Here is a 17,518-nt window from a genome sequence, read left to right on the forward strand (position 1 = left end):
TAGCTAACCGTGACATGTTCTGAGACGTTTTGACATGATAAAGGTATTAAACCCAACCCTGTGTGAAAGCCGTTATAAATGCAAGGTGGTAAAAAAAAGGCAAGTTCTTTCTTTTCCATAGCAGCTAGGATCAGCCTGGCTCATCTGGTACCATTCTTTCCTCCAAGTTAGAAGGTTCTGCGTTGAAGTCCCACATCGTGGAGTCCTGTAGCTCAGTGGTTAGAGCACTCGCTTTGCAAGCGAGAGACCTGAGTTCAATTCCAGGCAGAGGGCGAAACCTTGGGCAAGTTTCCTTACTCCACACAGAGCCTAATAATAATCCCTTCAAAAACCAAAACCAATAATAAATTGGTCATCTTCAATCCACGACTGTTTGTGGGACATTGCTGTGCGCAATTGGCTGCCGCGTTCGCCCACAAATATACAGTCAATTCACTTTGCAATGTGTTCTGTGAAGCGCTTTGGGATGTCCTCCCGTCGTGAAAAGCGCTATATCAAATGCAAGGATTATTATTATTATTATCAAGATTTTGAGCTCACAACAGAGGCTGACCACACCAATGCAGTGCTGAAGGAGCATCTATTGACACGTGTTATCCTATGGATGAGACTTAAACTGAGTTTTCCTCTGCACCAAATGCAAGGATTATTATTATTATATAAGACTGATCTGACACTCCCTTGTCTATGTTTTAAGTGGTTCTGAACTTCACAAATGCTATTTATCCTCTTAGTGGTATTCACCTGTCCAGCAAATGTTACGATATTTCAAGTGCAGGTTATTGATGAGCAATGTGACCAGTGGGGGGGTGCGGTGGGGGGGGTGCGTGGGAACAGAACATACTCCTCAGGAACTCCACGTCATTACCCAAGGTCACGTGGTATCACATAGAGGCAGGGGAAGCACGTCTTTGAGATTCCCAACAGTTCAAATCTGGGTGGTCCTAATCCTGTGGTGGGTGGAGGATGTGAGCAAGACGGACAAAACGTTTTGTTTCATTGTTCATCATCTTCTGCTTCCTTATTGTTAAAACACTTTTCAATCCAACGCATTGCTTTGAAATGAATTCTGCCAGCCTCACAAGTGGTAGTTTATCAAACACTTCCTGAAAAGGATAAATGGTATCTGCTGATTTACTGTCCCTTAGGTACTTCCTTATATAATTCCAGTAGGTCCATCAGATCCATCAGGCATGACTTATTACTTTTAAACTCATGTTGATGACTCCTTACAGCATCTGCACTCCTTAAAAGAGCATCAATGTCATCCCATATAATTTTACTCCCAAGCACGTTCTCTCCTGCAGAGGTCAGACTAACTGGCCTATGACTTTCAGGTTCATGTCTCACATTTACTGTTTTGTCATTTTCAGGTACATCTCCAGAGTTTATGGAGTTCCTAAAAATATTAACCAGAGACTCGATCATTTCCTCTCACATTTCCCTTGGGATTTAAGAGTGTATCTTGTCTGGCTCTGTTGCTTTGTAGACATTCATTCATTTGAGTGTCATATACTCTACTGATACCTTCTTGCATTATAATAATAATGATAATTATTGTTACATTTGAATTGATGCATTTTCCTGTTGATGCCTTTTACACAAATATATTGGATTAAGACGTGACCCAGATGTGCTGATAATTGATGCACATTCTAAGGTTGAGATGTGGACCTTTCCCACTCTGAGCAAGAGGACATAGACAAGAAAGTCATTCACTGCTTGTATCGACCATCTCCTCACTGTTTGACCCCAGTGTTGGCAATAAGTCAGTTGAAGTGGAAATTATATTTTCTCTCTCAAGGTGTAACTGCATTTGATATAGCACCTTTCACACTGGGAGCATTTCAAAGTACTTCACAGGGTTTGCTGTAAATAATGTGTGGCAACTGTGTATTTTATAAGTGAACGCGGCAGCCAATTTGCACAACAGTAATGGCCCACAACCATCCCTAAAATGTATGTGAGGGACTGTTGACTAGTACACCAAGAGAAACATTTTTTTTAAATCAAATAGTGCCAGGGAATCTTTTAACGTCCATCTGAACAGGCACGTGAGAAAATAAACCTCTGCATTCCCCTCCCCCAGCCAGTCAAACCCTTTAGGTCAAATTTCCTGAAGACCGTTCTCAAAATCATCTTGCACATGATAATTTACTGCTGCCTCCCCTCCCACACCCACACACATACTTCAGTCATTCATTGCAAACTAACACAACAAATAGTAGATGTAGAATCTTTTACTCTCTCTCTCTCTCTCTTCCCCACTCCACAGAAAGAGGCCATTTGGCCCATTGTGTCTGTGCCGGCTCTTTGAAAAGAGCTATCCAAATCAATCCCACTCCCCCGCGCTCTCCCCATACAACTCTCCCCTGCAAACTTGTCCTCCCCAAATAATTAGCTACGTATCTCTTAAAAGTTGTTATCGGATCGGCTTCCACCACCCTTTCAGACATTTAGCTTTTCGATGTGGTAATATTACAGACCGCCAGAAAGACACGAATGCAGAGAATAATCAGGTATTATGAGGGAGAGGAGAGAATGGAACCGAGACTGGAGCAGTGCCCTGCAGCTGTTAGGAGTTAGCTCCCACTGTCTGGTACTTCTGCAGGGCTTACAAGCAGAGACAATAATGAACTGCCACATGCCCGTCTCCTATTTTAACAGCCATGCGCTGGTATGCTGCAAAACATTGTTTGAAATCCACAGACATCTGGCATCGGAGGCCAATACAATTAAACACTTCCTGTGACCGTGACCTTGACTTGTAACAATAAATAATCTGTGGCATGATTTTTTTAAAAATTACCCTCATATAGCTCTGATGAAACCCGTATCGGGTTCCTGCACCAAAGTTATTTCAACACTTTTCAATACAGCCAGAGAGTTGTGCAAATGAATAACAAACATTTAATCAAATTATTGGAATATTTATCTCGATTTCCTTCTGTTCCCCTCTCCGCACCCCCCGCCAGCTTCCTGCATCACTTCTCTTTCCAGTCTCTCAAATTGTATAGCTAAGAGCTTCTAGACGATACACCATGTGAAGGGCGTTACATAAGTGCAAGTTGTTGCTGTGACAGAGGCTGGAAGAGACATTTGCAATCCTCCACCCACTCTCCTGCACAGGTGGAGGATTGCAAATGTCTCCTCCACCCTCTATCAACACTATCTGGTTGTCAGCAGGTGGCCTCTTCCGTACCTGCCTATTCCAACAATGTGCTGTCTGATGCAGGACTTCTCCAGCACTTCACTGAAGCCCAGGAGTTAAACCTTCCCATCCATGACAATCAGTTCTAAAAGGTCCATTGTCTTACATCTTTTCTGAAGAACCCCTTCATACCGTTTACATGAACTGTTAACATTTAAAAATATTTACGTGATGAGATGTTAATCGAGGTCCTGTCTGCCTGTTTATGTGGAAGTTAAAGATCCTACGGCACTATTCAAAAAGCGAAGGAGTTTCTTCCGGTGTCCTGGCCAAGAATCCGCTAGATAAAATCAGTCATTTACTTTCTGGCTATGTACAAATTGTCTGCCGCATTCACGAACACGTGATATTATTATCATTTGGTTGAATTTGATATAGCGCCTCATCACGTCCTTGAGATGTCTCAAAGCGCTTCACGGAATAAGCTGCAAAGTGAATCAACTGTATATTTTGTGGGCAAAACACGGCAGCCAATTTCAGTTCAGTACACAGCAGAGCAGGCATGGAGAGAGAATTACATTTACATCTTACCCCCTTTGCTGCATTGGAGCTCCAATGTCACCATTCGTCACTATTGCACATAAAATACTATTTTAATGATTTTTCTCTCTGCTTTAACAGTCAAACTAAATGCTCTATTACAATACACTGCAGGGCGTGCAGAGACGATTCCCCAAATCCAATTCTGGAACAAGGTGGCAGGAACTGGAATAGAGGATGTACGAGTACAGAAAGCATCCCATTAAATGATTAGAGCCCAGTAATCCACACGTCAGCAGACTCATGTGAATCCCAGGATGGATTTTTCATACACCCATTCATACACTCATAATATGCCCATTTGATCTCTGGGTTGTGTTGATCTGAGTCAATCAGAGCATCAGGAGACAGGTGTAGAGAATAAATCGCAACAAAACTATGTATCAGCTTCGGATCCTGATCCACATCAGCGTCGATGAAGATTGGTCACTGGAGCGAAATACTAAAGTAGCCTCATGGCCCATTCCCCATTGCATTTCGTAAAATGTATAAATTAGAGATTGTGGCATCACTATCTTCCTCTTTGGGCTCCCTTCATACAGGAGCATATTGATTCATTGGTGCTTTAAGGGAAGAAACAGTCACCCCTTATGTTGGACAACACATCTGCAGGCATTATTTGAACACATGAGACCATAGCCTATAGCAGGTCAATCTGGACATGGTCAAGCTTAATTCTACACTACACATTCTCTCTCATAGCCTTCCATCAATTTCTTTGCCAAATAATTATCCAATTCCCTACTGAATTTGTTGACACAATCTCCATTCTGCACACTGACCACTGTCTGTAAATAGCTGAAGCTGAACTATTAGCAAGTCTTCCTTCTTCTGAGCTTGAGTGCATGTTTATTTGGTGTAGTGTACGTAAATATGTTAACATATAAACAGCTCAGACTTGCAGAAAAAATGCTCCCTTGTTAATAAATCTAAGCAATGTTACCTTGTCACTGGGTGAGGTTTGATTCTGCTGCCAGTTTCGCTGGTGTTCTCCAAAGAAAATGGCCGTTTATTGTGGTTCACCCAAGAAATGGTCATAGCCATGGTAAAATGAGCCAAACACAACCTGGAGGGTTGCGCTCCGCAAGGTGATAACAATGTAGAATAAATCCTTTCAGATATTCAGCTAGTCTCCGTTTTGGATTAAGGTCCCAAAGTCTGTGCCTGAGGGTCACAAGTAAACGTCTGGTTTTGTGAAAACCCTTTGTCCTTATGTATGAGATAGGATAAACCTCTTTAGCATCTACGTACTGGAATCTATGTTTCACTTCAAAAGTATATGGTGCAGGGCAAAAAGGGAAGGAATAGCAATTTCCTGCACAAGATGAAATTCTTTTCCGGGGTTGAAAGTTGCATTTGAGGTTTTAGCCCTGCCCTGATTCCAGATGAAATACAAACAACAACACGCATTTACATAGCGCCTTTCACATAAAAGGAGACTTCTGCCACTTTACAAGAATAAGATTACTTAGAAATGAAATGGATATTATGTAGGAACATGTGAAAGTCAAGACAGAAATGCCCTCTGAACAACAATGAGAAAAGTAGCCAACCCACTTAAAGTTGAGATGAGGAGAGAATATAGGACAGGATAACAAAGAGAATAGCATCGGGTTTTTTTGAAATAGTGGTGGGAGGGGATGGCGTAGGAGGGTGTTCTTTGATGCCCACTTGAAACACAATCAGAAAGAAAACTGAAAAATCAGAAATAAAAATAAAAGCAAGCATTAGACCTTTCTCCCAACACAGCAAACTCTCACTGCGGCACAATAAGCCGAGGCAAAGAGTGTTTTTCTAATATTCTCCTTCCTTCCTCCTCTCCTTCAAGTGTGACCTCTTGTGGGGTACGGTTCTGTGGAAGCCAGTAGCCTTTCAGTACCGTGTCCAGACGGTGATCTGTGAACCTCCATAGTGACAGGTTTTTCCATCGTGGAGAAGTTCCACAACCAACACCCATCCTCTTATCACCCCATGTCCTAACAAGCCATCCTTCTAGCCGATAATCACCATATAGCGATTAGAAGCAGAAATCCTCCCATCATTGAGATCTAAACTTCTGACTCTAGTTTCTTTGGCTTAAAGAGAGAGACATCAGGAGGTACCTTTAACTACTCAGCCTTCAGGAAAGCCTCTGGAAGGCTTCATAAAGTTGTCAACACTCATAGTAGAAACCCCTTTGACCATAATTGTACCTGATTAATACGTTGCAAAGGAGACATCAAGATGAAAATAAGCAGAATCAATATAGATGTTTTAAAGAGAGAGATCTTGGGTAGATAAAGTGATTAAATGATCCTGCTAAGATTTGATAAACTGGTGGATCAGGCTAGATGGGTTGAATGGCATCCTCCTGTTTTCCTATGTTCCTAAAAGGGAATGGAATAAAATAAAAACAGAAGTCGTTGGGAACACTCAGCAGGTCAGGCAGCATCTATGGAGAGAGGAACATGATTTAACGTTTCAGGTCGATGAGCTTTCATCATTGGACTCGTCATTCCCCAGATGGCCAAAGATCGGTTGTGGTACAGTGCATGAGATGGACAGACAGCGCTCCAGGACCCTAACCTGCGTGAAGGGCGCTATATAAATGCAAGCTGCTGTTGATTTTGTTGGACACAGGCAGTAAAGCAGACAGCAGACAGAAACTTTTGAACACAGGCCCTTTTGCTGTTAACATGATGGGTGGTGAGGAGGATCACGCTCCTTTTAAGAATTCTTATTGCTCTTCCATTTCCTCCTTAAATAATTGCAGTGCAGAGTCAGCGGGCTACATCAAAGTACAATTTCACTGAACCAGTACCCTGTATAAAATGGTTCACTGTTTTCATAGAAATTTTGTTTTATTTTTAACAAAAGCGTTTTTGTACGAAAAGTAGTTTACCAAGATACTTGATAAGATAAAGTACGTAGTGTACCTTAAGATAATTTTATTCTATTCCGAGGGAACAAAAGTTAATAATGAACAATAATGAATTAAGAGTTGAGCAAAAAGTCTGTGGAAGAATTACCCTTGGTCAGTATATGTTTTTCCATAAATATTTCAAGTTTTCTTCAAATTGATTCCATATAAAATTCAAAGCAGGTGTTTTTCATAGAATTAATTTTTTTTTACATAAGAAAAAAACAAGTTACTGCCAAAATTAAACCCATACTCGCTTTAAACTGTGATTTCCAGATTTTCATTATATATTTCCTTGTGGCAAATTAAATGTACAGATTGCATCCAGAACCTAATTAAATAATACAGGAAAAGGCAGTGACATTGATGTTGCTGTAAATGGAATGTGCACTCATTCCCCAGAACGGTGTACTCTGCTTACCTAATTCCAGAAAGTATTAGCTGCAGGTTGACAAGAGCTAAGGCTTGGGGACCAATGAAAGCACTGTCTGGCAAACTTTCCCGCTACTTTTAACAGGAAGAATCTCAGTCCCCAGTGGCTGTCCTTCCAATTCCTGCTGATGCTGTCATCAGCAGTGCCCTGAAGTACCCATTTGGTTCAGGAACCAAACTACTGCAACTCTCCCCACACACACAGGAGGACAGTCAGTAGTTGCTCATTTGACATTCAACAAGCACAGAATACAGTATAAAATCGTACCATCATTTCTGACCCGTTTCTATAAGTTTCCAAGCTCTTGATACAAACCACAATATTGTACTGTGTCATCGTTCAGTTACACAATCAGATCCCACCATCATTCCAGACCTCCTTCTATAAGTTTCAAATACATGTGCAACTGAGAATGGCTTTATTACCTTGCTTTTTGCACCAACCATGACATTAAACATATGTATTTGAGAGAATTCCTTTTTTCCACCTCTTAACATTTACCTTCAAATCATCATTCAACAATGAAAATAATTCCAAGAAACTATGTTGGCAACGTGGGAGAATGGCCCATCTGAGAAACCGCAAACCTGGAAATGATCAGAATCTAAAAATATTCAAGCTATTCGCTGATTGCAAATACTCTTCGACCACAAAAATAGCAGCATTGTACAAGTTAATAGATTGCTTTTGAGAAAAGAAATCTAGTGTAAATCTGCATTACCTCAAACAATTTTCAGTTATAAAATGTGCTTTCTTTTTTGAACCCCCCAGTATAAGCATCCTCTGTTTATCTTCTCAAGATGGGTACTACCTCCCCACCAACACCACCAAAACCACACAGCCAAAACCCACATCCATGGCTCTGTTGGTGTAAACTATTTCCATAAGTGTTGGCAAGAACACCTATGGAAATTTAGGGGTCCTTCTAGTCTCATATAAAAAGGCTCTCAGTGCTTTCAGACTATCTTGCATTAGGGCAGAGTCGGACCTGTCCAGATCTGGTTAAGGCTGGGCTGATCTACAGTAACCTGGCTATGCATCAGTCATTTATAGACTTGACTTTTCCCACACCCTGCTCACTGGATTCCCCAACTCTATCTGTAATAAACTCCAGACCATTCAGAACTCTTCACTCACATCCTCTCTCGCATTAACCTCTATGGCCCATCTCCGCTGTCCTTTCTTGTGTCTTTTCAAGGCTGATGAGCCCTCCCTTATCGAATCGTTCCTTATAGCCTGGGCCAATAGAAAAGGGCGGTCGCACCTTTCCCGTTAGAAACCCGCCATAAGTGTAGTTTCTGGCCAGTGGGCTACTCACGCTGTTTACCTGACGTCACTGTGGGCTCCGGACACACATGCGCAGTGCAGCACAAGCAGCAAATGGGCCACACTCCAAGGCCCTGCAGTTGTGATTGTCTGTGTGAGTCTATGTGAGTGTGTCTGTGTCTCTTCTATATGCGTGTGTGTTTATGAGAGTGTCTGTGTGAATGTGTGGCTCCGTCTGTGTACAAGTATATCTCTTTGTGTGTATGAGTGTGTGTGTGTATGTCTCTCTCTTTGTATTCGAGTGTGTGTCTTTCTCTGTGTGAGTGTGTGTCTCTGTGTCTGTCTCTCTCTCTGTGTCTGTGAGTGCGTCTCTCTCTCTGTGTCTGTGAGTGTGGGTGTGTCTCTCTCTGTGTTTGTGAGTGTGGGTGTGTCTCTCTGTGTCTGTGAGTGTTTTTGTGTATCTCTGTCTGTGTATGCGAGTGCATGTCTCTCTTTGTATATGTGAGTGTGTGTGTCACTCTGTCTGTGAGTGCGCGTGTCTGCTTAAATCAAACTTTCCCTGGATCTTAACAAATCCTACCACTCCGCCCTCGCCTCCACTAAATCGGCGTTCTCCAAGACAATCTTGGAAGCCAGACAACCCCAGGCTCCTTTTCTCCATCACTAACCAGCTCCTCCGTCTATCCTCTCAAGTCTCGCCCAACCTCACCTCCAATGCCAACTATGAGGTGATGCTGGACTTCCTCGAATCCAAAGTCGAGGGGATCCGCTCAGCTGCCTCTGCCCTTCTGTCTACTAGCCCCTCCCCATCTCATCCCAGCCCCTACCCATCCCTCCCTCCACACCTTTGAACCTGTGTCCCACTTTACTCTCAAACTACCACCCCATCTCCAACCTCGCTTTCCTCTCCAAGGTCCTGGAACGAATTGTTGCTTCCCAGCTTCGCCCCTTCCTCTCCCGCCTCTCCCTTCACGAACCCCTCCAATCGGCTTTTCATGCTGCCCACAGCACAGAAACAGCCCTGGTCAAAGTGACAAATGGCATTCTCTACCTCCTTGTCCTCTCTGCTGCCTTCGACACCATCGACCGCTCTATCCTCATCCACCGCCTCTCCTCGCAACTCAACCTTCATGGCTCTGTCCTTGACTAGTTCAGATCATACTTCTCACACCTTTCTTCTCCACAAACGTTTTCTCCTCTAGCCCCCGCACCGTTTTGTGCGACGTTCCTCAGGGCTCTGTCCTTCATCCCCTCCTCTTCAATATCTATCTGCTCCCTCTTAGTGACATCATTTGCAGACATGGGGTCAACTTCCACATGTATGCGAATGACACCCAACTGTACCTCTCTGCCTCCACCCTGGACTCCAGGGCCACTGCTGTCCTGACAGAATGTCTGTCAGACATCAAGTCTTGGATGAGAGTCAACTTTCTTCATTTGAGCATCAACAAGACTGAGGCTCTCCTGATTGGCTCCCGTCAGCGCCTCCTCACCTCAGGTGCTGACAACATCACCGTCCATGGATGCACACTCCACCTCACCGAGCCAGTCCGGAACCTTGGGGTCTTGCTTGACCCTCAACCCAACATTTGTGCTATGACCCGCTCTGCCTTCCCTCACCTCCGCCACTGTCTCACACCGCAGGCCGCTGAATCCCTCATTCATTCTTTCATTACATCGAGGTTTGACTATGCAAACTCCTCACTTGTCGGCCTCCCCAACTCCTCCCTCCATAGGCTGCAGATCATCCAGAACTCTGCAGCCCTCTGTCTTCTGCCACATCAGTCTCCGTGACCCATGCGACCTCCTTACCCCCTATCTTTCTACTCGCTCCCTTTGCTCAGCAGGTTCCGGCCTGCTTCACGTCCCCTTCCTCGCTCGCCCACCACTGGCTGGCAGGCAGGCCTTCAGCCACTCTGCCCCCACCCTCTGGAACTCCATCCTGCAGTCCCTCCGCCTCGCCCTCTCCCTTGCCTCCTTCAAGACCCATCTCAAGATTCTCCTCTTCAACCGTGCTTTCAATCACCCTCCTTCTCCCACTGCTCTCTAACAACAACAATTTGCACTTACACTTATACTCCACCCTCCCTGATCCCAACCCGCAGCTCGGGTCCAAAAGTCTGACTGTCCAGCGCCTTGGGACGTCCTCCCGACGTGAAAGGCGCTACCCAAGTGTAATATTGTTGTTGTTATTCTTGTTGCCTCCTGTGGACATTCCTTTCATGTCACTGTAACCAGAAGGATGCGTGTAAGGTACAGACTTTCGCTTGTCTGAAACACTCAATGATCAGAAACACCACCATGCTGAAGCTATCCTTTCTCTCTCTGCTCTCCTACCCACAGTGACCCTTTGAAATGGATGAAACATCTGCTGTGCATCATAAGAGACTCTCTCAGCAAAACTGTGTGCCCCCTCAAGCAGTCTGTCTGTGCTGTAAAGCCACACCCCATGCTGCTCAAATCTCATTCAGAATTCAGTCATGAAATCTGATCTAATGCATTTATCCAACAAAGCTGCAATCCAAGTCTTGAGTATTTTGGATACATGGAAGCCCATTGTATATAGACAGACAGAGAGAGACACACAGACAGACACACACGCAGCACGTCCTCTCATTCACCCATTCCGTTGTGGGACAGCACCTGAACTCCGCTCAGATGTGCCCCCATTTCCAGTCATGCCAGAGTAGAATTCCTATAACTTGGCGTAACTCTCAGTTCCTGTCAGAAGTCACTACACTATTTACAAATTGGTGTGCAAATAACCCATTCTAGATCCCGGTGTGTACTTTTCTATTTCCTTCTAAGCTTTCAGAGTGAAATTGATAATTTCATGTGGCATTGGAGACAGTTATGTGCTGTGGGCACACATCCACAAGGAAGTGAGTTGAAACTGTATATAAAGTCATTTTACAACAGACTCTTAAATCCAGGAAGGAGGGGATATCATTACCCTGGACTTGACTTGAACCCAAAACTTGCAAGTGAAAGGGCAGTATTTTTATCCAGTGAACCATCCATCCAGGCTCCTTTTTATTTGCAACAGTCCCAGATACATTTTAAAATAATATAATCCACTGCTGTTAGTGGGATTTTAGTGCGCGTAATTAGACTGCCATGCTCACCTATAAAATACACAGTCACTACACTTTACCTTAATTTCTGCAAAGTGTTTTGAGGCATTTTCCTGACGTAAAAGGCTCCATATCAAATGCAAGGATTATTATTAATAAAATAAGCGACAACCTGGACTTATACAGCACCTTTCACATAAAATGTCTCAAAGCAGTTCACATTATACAATTGATTAAACATGGAAGTGAAATGTTATGAAGCGCTTCACGCAGCTGGTCAACAAAGTTAAAACAGAAGTCAAATTTCGGAATTGGTCTTTTGTGTCCAATTGAGGAAAACCTAACATTGACTGAAAGTTTTTTTTAGAAATGACAGCAATAACCTGGTGTACTGCTGAGCTATTCAGTTCTTCATTTTTTTTACCCCCACCCTCGCGGTGTAAATGTAACCAAACCTCATCTGTCCAAGCACAGCCAGATATCACATTGCACACCACAAAAATAAAAGTTCTGTTTTTGTGTTATTTCTCGCAGTGACGGTCTTCAAAGAAAGTTAGCAGACAGCAGCTGCATCTTCCTGGGATATGTGTGTGTCGGGGAAAGGGGAGGGGGGTGTCTACTTCACACCGACTGCTGAACATAACAATCTTCTTATTACTTGATAACAATGTGATTGAAAGATAACGAGAATCCCCCTCACCCAATACCTTTTCCAGAAAGACAACAGGTTCCATTTATATAGCGCCTTTCACGTCAGGAGGACGTTCCAAAACACGTCACACAGCTGACCAGTATCCAAGTTGATGTAGAGGTTGGGGGGAGGGGAAGAACAGAGACCGATAGGTCTTAAGGCAAGCTTTAAAGGTGAGGAGGGAAGGGCCGATGCAGAGGGATTTGGGCTGGAGTTCCAGACAGCGAGGGCAAATAACCCATAATCTCTAAGATTGGTTTCCATTACTGGATAATGATGCAGAAACATTTATTCCTCCCTCTCTTTCGCCCCCTCCTCCTCCCCCTCCGCTCGCCTCAACAATTGGTTTAATGTGGTTTTCCTGAGAAAACACCAACACATTATGTCACACAGAGAAGCGTTCACACTGTGAATTGATTTGCACATCAGATTTCCAACCATCCACGAGCAGCTAACACCCTGCATGAGTCACTGTTCAGGAACAGAGGGATCAGTAGTTTTCCAGACATGACGCAAAATGGGGGTGGGGGGGGGGGGTGCAATTCATTCAGGCAGGATGTCCTCTCGGTTTCTCACTTTACAGTATAGATCATGTAGAGGACCTGGAGCCAAAAGTCAAACACCCAACAGCACAGGCTTAGACAGGCTGGACAATTTGCAGCTCGGAAACTTCCTTTCCCACTCCAGGCAGCTAGAAATGTGCCGACACATATCCTGTGCTGATTCTCTCCCCCATCCAGCTGACACAACATGACAACCATCAATGACTGCAGCAGAAACGCCATCCTACCTGAGTCTGCTTCATGGCCCGCTCAATCCGCCGGCCGCTGCCCTTCTCCAGCTTGGTTCTCAGCATTAAGGTGGTTGCCTGAATGGCCCAGAACTTGGGCTGTGACAGTAGACACTGAAACACAAATAAATAAGTTTTAAAGAAAAAGAAAGCAACTGCATTTTTGCAGCACCCAATCACATCAAAGTGCTCTCGAAGAGCACCACAGGATTTAATAATAATCCTTGCATTTCATATAGAGCCTTATCACTCCATCTCGGCAATATGCTAAGGCGCTATGTCAAGTGCAGGTATTATTATTGGATATACGATAAAGTGAATTGACTGTATTTTGTAAGCAAAATTATTGTCAAGTGTAGTGACTGTTCATTTTGCAACCAAACTACAGCAACAATTGCCAATAGCATTGTCGCGTGAAATGAATGATTAGATCGATCTGGGCAGGACACCAGAAAAACTCCCTTTCTTTAATAGTGTTGTGAGATCATCCAACAGGCAAGACCACTTAAATGGAATCTTGGTTTAACGCCTCATTCAAAAGATCTCACCTCCGACAACGTGCTGAAAATTTAGAGTTAAGTTTTGATAATAAGAAAAAAAAATGTTCTGGTACAATTTGAACGTGTGGAAATGTCTGGTGCTTATTTTCAAAATATATGGCTACAACACTTCCAATTCTGGAAAGACTATATAACAACTTGCATTTATATAGCGTCCTTCACATGGGGCAGCGTCTGAGTGCTTAAGAGAATAAAAACCGGGTTCCCACGCTATTAAAGCCGGGCGGGGGAGGATGTTATAGAGGAAGAGAGTAATTTTTTTATCCAAAGTTATAATTTAGATCTTTGCTTACAGTGAGAATTCCCAGCTTTAACAGTAAATTACACCTTCACGTTGGGAGGACGTCCCAAGGCGCTGAACATTACACCTGATCCTCCCTGCACCTCCTCCTCTAGGGCACTCCGTGACAATAATAATAATCCTTGCATTTGATCTAGTGCTTATCACATCATTGAGATGTCTCAATGCACTTCACAGGATAAACATAGGATTGACTATGTATTTTGTGGGTGAAACTTAACTGTATTAAAGAGAGGAGTTGAACGCAATCCAAACGCTTTGCGTTCAACTCCTCCCTTTTTGGTTTGGATGCGAGCTTGCCTGTCCTGGAAGCTCCCGACCCCAGGAGCTCACTCTGTAATGATCTGAAAACCATCCGGAGCCTCCCCACCCCCGGAGCCCTCAGTGCAGACAGGTCCATGTCAACATAACCCAGATGGTACTCAACTATCCTGGGGTCGGGTGGTTCAAAGCTGGCTCCCCGCTAACTCTACACGTCACTGGAGCTGGTGTGGGGAGCAGTTAGCTTGAGGATTGCTCATTGTAACGGAAAAGCAGGTCAGAATAACGGATTCTTATATATCTAATGGAGGCGCTTTTGAACAGCAACTTCCACTAGCCTTTTGTTTCCTCTTCAAATTTACTCTTTTGCTGCATGTTAGTTGATGAAACTTGCATACTTCAAGGTTCAACAGCAACAACTTGCAGTTATGTAGGGTACCTCACACAGGGTAGCGTCCCAGAGCGCTTCATGCACTGTGCACCTCAGGGCTGAGCCGGCAGGAATCAGGAACGGTCTGCACTCATTGCTGTGTATTTATGGAAGGTGTGATTCTGATTTGAATTCACTCCCTCCAATTTGCCTGTTTTGAAATCTTTCCATCCGATCACTGAAGCTTTCAATACAACCATGACTTTCAATGGACCTGCTGTTTAATGCTCTTAAACAGCCAGTTGTGCGATTCCAACTAACACTGAACACCAACACCTAACTTCAGTATAGTGTTCACACGCTAGCCTGCACGTGTGCAGAACCTCATCATCAGGAGTTTGCTTTTTTTCACAGCGTCTATGAGATATGAAGTGGGAAGTGTAACTCTGCTTCCTGCTCCACAGTGCTCTACAGCTGAGGGCAAAGTGCCTTCATTCCCAGCTGTATAAACCCAGCCGTATTCCATCAACTTCCACCAAGTAAACTTGTGAAACCAGAACCTTGTGAATAGCCCACGTAAAACCAAAACCTTTAAAATCAGCTTTGGAAATATCTCAATTAATTTCATTGCGGTACCATAAGATGTGGAGACGAACTTTTCTGTTTTGCCGGTTGGTGAAATGTTCTCATGTTACCAGAACTTTGACGTACGTAACAAAAATCCTTTTTAAGACAAAAAATCTATGTCATGGGATCTTTAAAGTCCACCTGAACATGTAGACTGTAATGGCTTAGAACATTTCCCCACCCACCCATCCACACCTGTCGTGATAACAGTTTTGCTGAGGAATTATTCCACGGGCACAGACTCCCCTCTGGGTTCTCAACAGGGTGCTCATTGTTTGTTTCTGATCCTCAACAGTGAATGTCAGCAGACAAGTGATTGAATCAACAGAGAGTCACATCCTAGCTCATTCCTCAAACCAAGCTTCACACCTGTCATTTGTAAGAGCATAGTGTTCGGCGGAGGTCATTGCATTGCGATCAGGAGCTGCTGATTCTCCCTCTCTAGCCCAGAGGCAATGAGGCCAATTATATTGTCCTTACTGTCGCCCCGGTTGAGATCTGCTGATTCTTTGAAGCTCAAATCTTTGGGTGTGTGTGGATCAGTTTTCTCTCAAGGCAGCGGCTTTAACGACTGAGCTAGTGAAGAAGCCTGATAATAAATCTATTCAGACGCTGAACTGCCGAAATCAGACTATGATTGTTTCCCTTTTCTTTAGCAAGAAATGCCAAAGATCAGAGAAACCTGCCAAGGATCCCTTTACCCCACCTCTCTCTGAGGCTGTGAGTACACAATAGCTCTGAGGATTTTGGTTGACCCACACCCCAGCACGAGTCACCACTGCTCCCACAAAGGGGTTGTTGAGGAGCGGGAAAACAAAGGGAGCGGGAATTAATCCTCAATTTAAAACATTTTTTACAGTTTTGATTAAAACTAAACACAAGACAAACAATAATTTCAGGTTGATATACCAACTAATCGCCAATACAAGTGATAGACTTCAAAGAAGGTTGGGAAAATACAAGTGCCACGATCATGCCTCAGGTCTGTGAATGCACCACTGCAGAGAGGGTGTTACTTTGCTAATCCACTGGGATCTTTTAAGAGAAAAATAGATCAGGCTGAGGAAATGGGCTCAAGTTAACAGCGCATGAGACAAAGAGGACAGTTTCCTACACATCCTGTTATTCCAAGCATAAAGGCTCCCATCTTTTGCACAGCTAATTCTGTGTGCAAGGAAGTCAGCTGTGTTTGTCATGTGCTCCCAAACATCCTCTGGAACACCAAGAGGGATTCCCACATTACAGCCAGCTTGCAAACAAACAAACCAGTGTGCGTCTGCTACAACCATCTTCAACCATATCTAGTCAGAGTCACAGTGTTTATAGGAAAATGAGTCACTCACAGAGGGAATGCTCTCCATCGTTTAGGTCGATATCCCCCCACCACCCACACTCGAGTGTGTGTCTCGCTTTCCCTCGTGTGCAGTTATTTCTGAATCCTGGTTTGCAAATATCATTTCATGAACATTGTTTTCAATGGGCAGTAACTGTACAGTGTAAAATCGGGCAACACATCCAAATAAATGTCGAATAAAGCATTCCCAAGAAACACAACCCTGGGAGGGTTAAAGATCTGAATGATGTATAAATAGCTGCAAAAAAGGATCAGATTTAAGGAAAAAAAATTGTAGTGCCAAACTATTCTGTTCTTCTGCTTACCAACGCTGGAGGGTAACTCGCTCCAAAGCACTTCAAACTCCAAAATGTATCGTGCAGCTGCTTTCCAGCCAGATTTCACTAAACTGTTTGGTTCCAAACTCTGGAACCAAGAGTGGCTCACCTCTTCACATTGGGCTCTCATCAGTGCTGTTTAACATGCAGGAAAGGGGAGTTATGGAACTTCACTTGAGTTGGTTTTTGTGGCTTTAAATTGTTCCACAATTAAGAACAGTTTGGCCTCAGGCATTGGATTTTATCGATTTGGAGCCAGTTTAAGATTTCTCCATTTGTATGCTGGAGACGAAGAAATGTCAATGAGAGCCAATAATTGATTTTGTGACCATTTTGTCCCTCTCAGCCTCCACCCAAGTAACAGGACACAAAGCAAAATATGGTAAACCCTGTAAAAACCAGAGTGCTACTCTTTCTATTTTTATTTGACAAAAATGTGTTTGAAAGCAACACTGCCTTTATTGAAACTTTTTTTTACAAAAGGAAATACTTATTTTAACTTGAAGCAATGTGAGATCCACTCTGAGTAGCTCTAACTATCCACTGGTCCTTTACATCAAACACTCTTTATTCTTTTACAATAACGTTAAATAACTCAGCAAGTACCAGCAATTGTTTATATAAAATTATTCAATTGTGTGTTGTACAATGTTATAATAATCATAATCCTTGCATTTGATATACTGCCTTTCACTTTGTAGGACATCTCAAAGTACTTCTGTAAAGTGTAATAAATGTGTATTTGTAGGCCAAAGCATACATGAGGGAGAAGGGAACAGACAGCTACGGGAGGGTTACAGGGAGTGTGGATGAAGGAGGGGGTT

The 17,518-nt window shown here is 43.5% G+C and overlaps 1 protein-coding gene across 1 annotated transcript in view; it reads right to left on the bottom strand.

Moving 5' to 3' along the window:
- ttc27 (tetratricopeptide repeat domain 27) overlaps nucleotides 1-17,518 on the bottom strand; it is a 115,497-nt gene that overhangs the window by 46,253 nt on the left and 51,726 nt on the right. The window contains 1 exon segment of the mRNA XM_042333120.1: nucleotides 12,905-13,018. Coding sequence (XP_042189054.1) covers nucleotides 12,905-13,018 — 114 coding nt within the window.

This window comes from Callorhinchus milii, unplaced genomic scaffold (genome assembly GCF_018977255.1).
Source record: "Callorhinchus milii isolate IMCB2004 unplaced genomic scaffold, IMCB_Cmil_1.0 Scaffold3, whole genome shotgun sequence".
Classification (NCBI taxonomy): Eukaryota; Metazoa; Chordata; class Chondrichthyes; order Chimaeriformes; family Callorhinchidae; genus Callorhinchus; species Callorhinchus milii.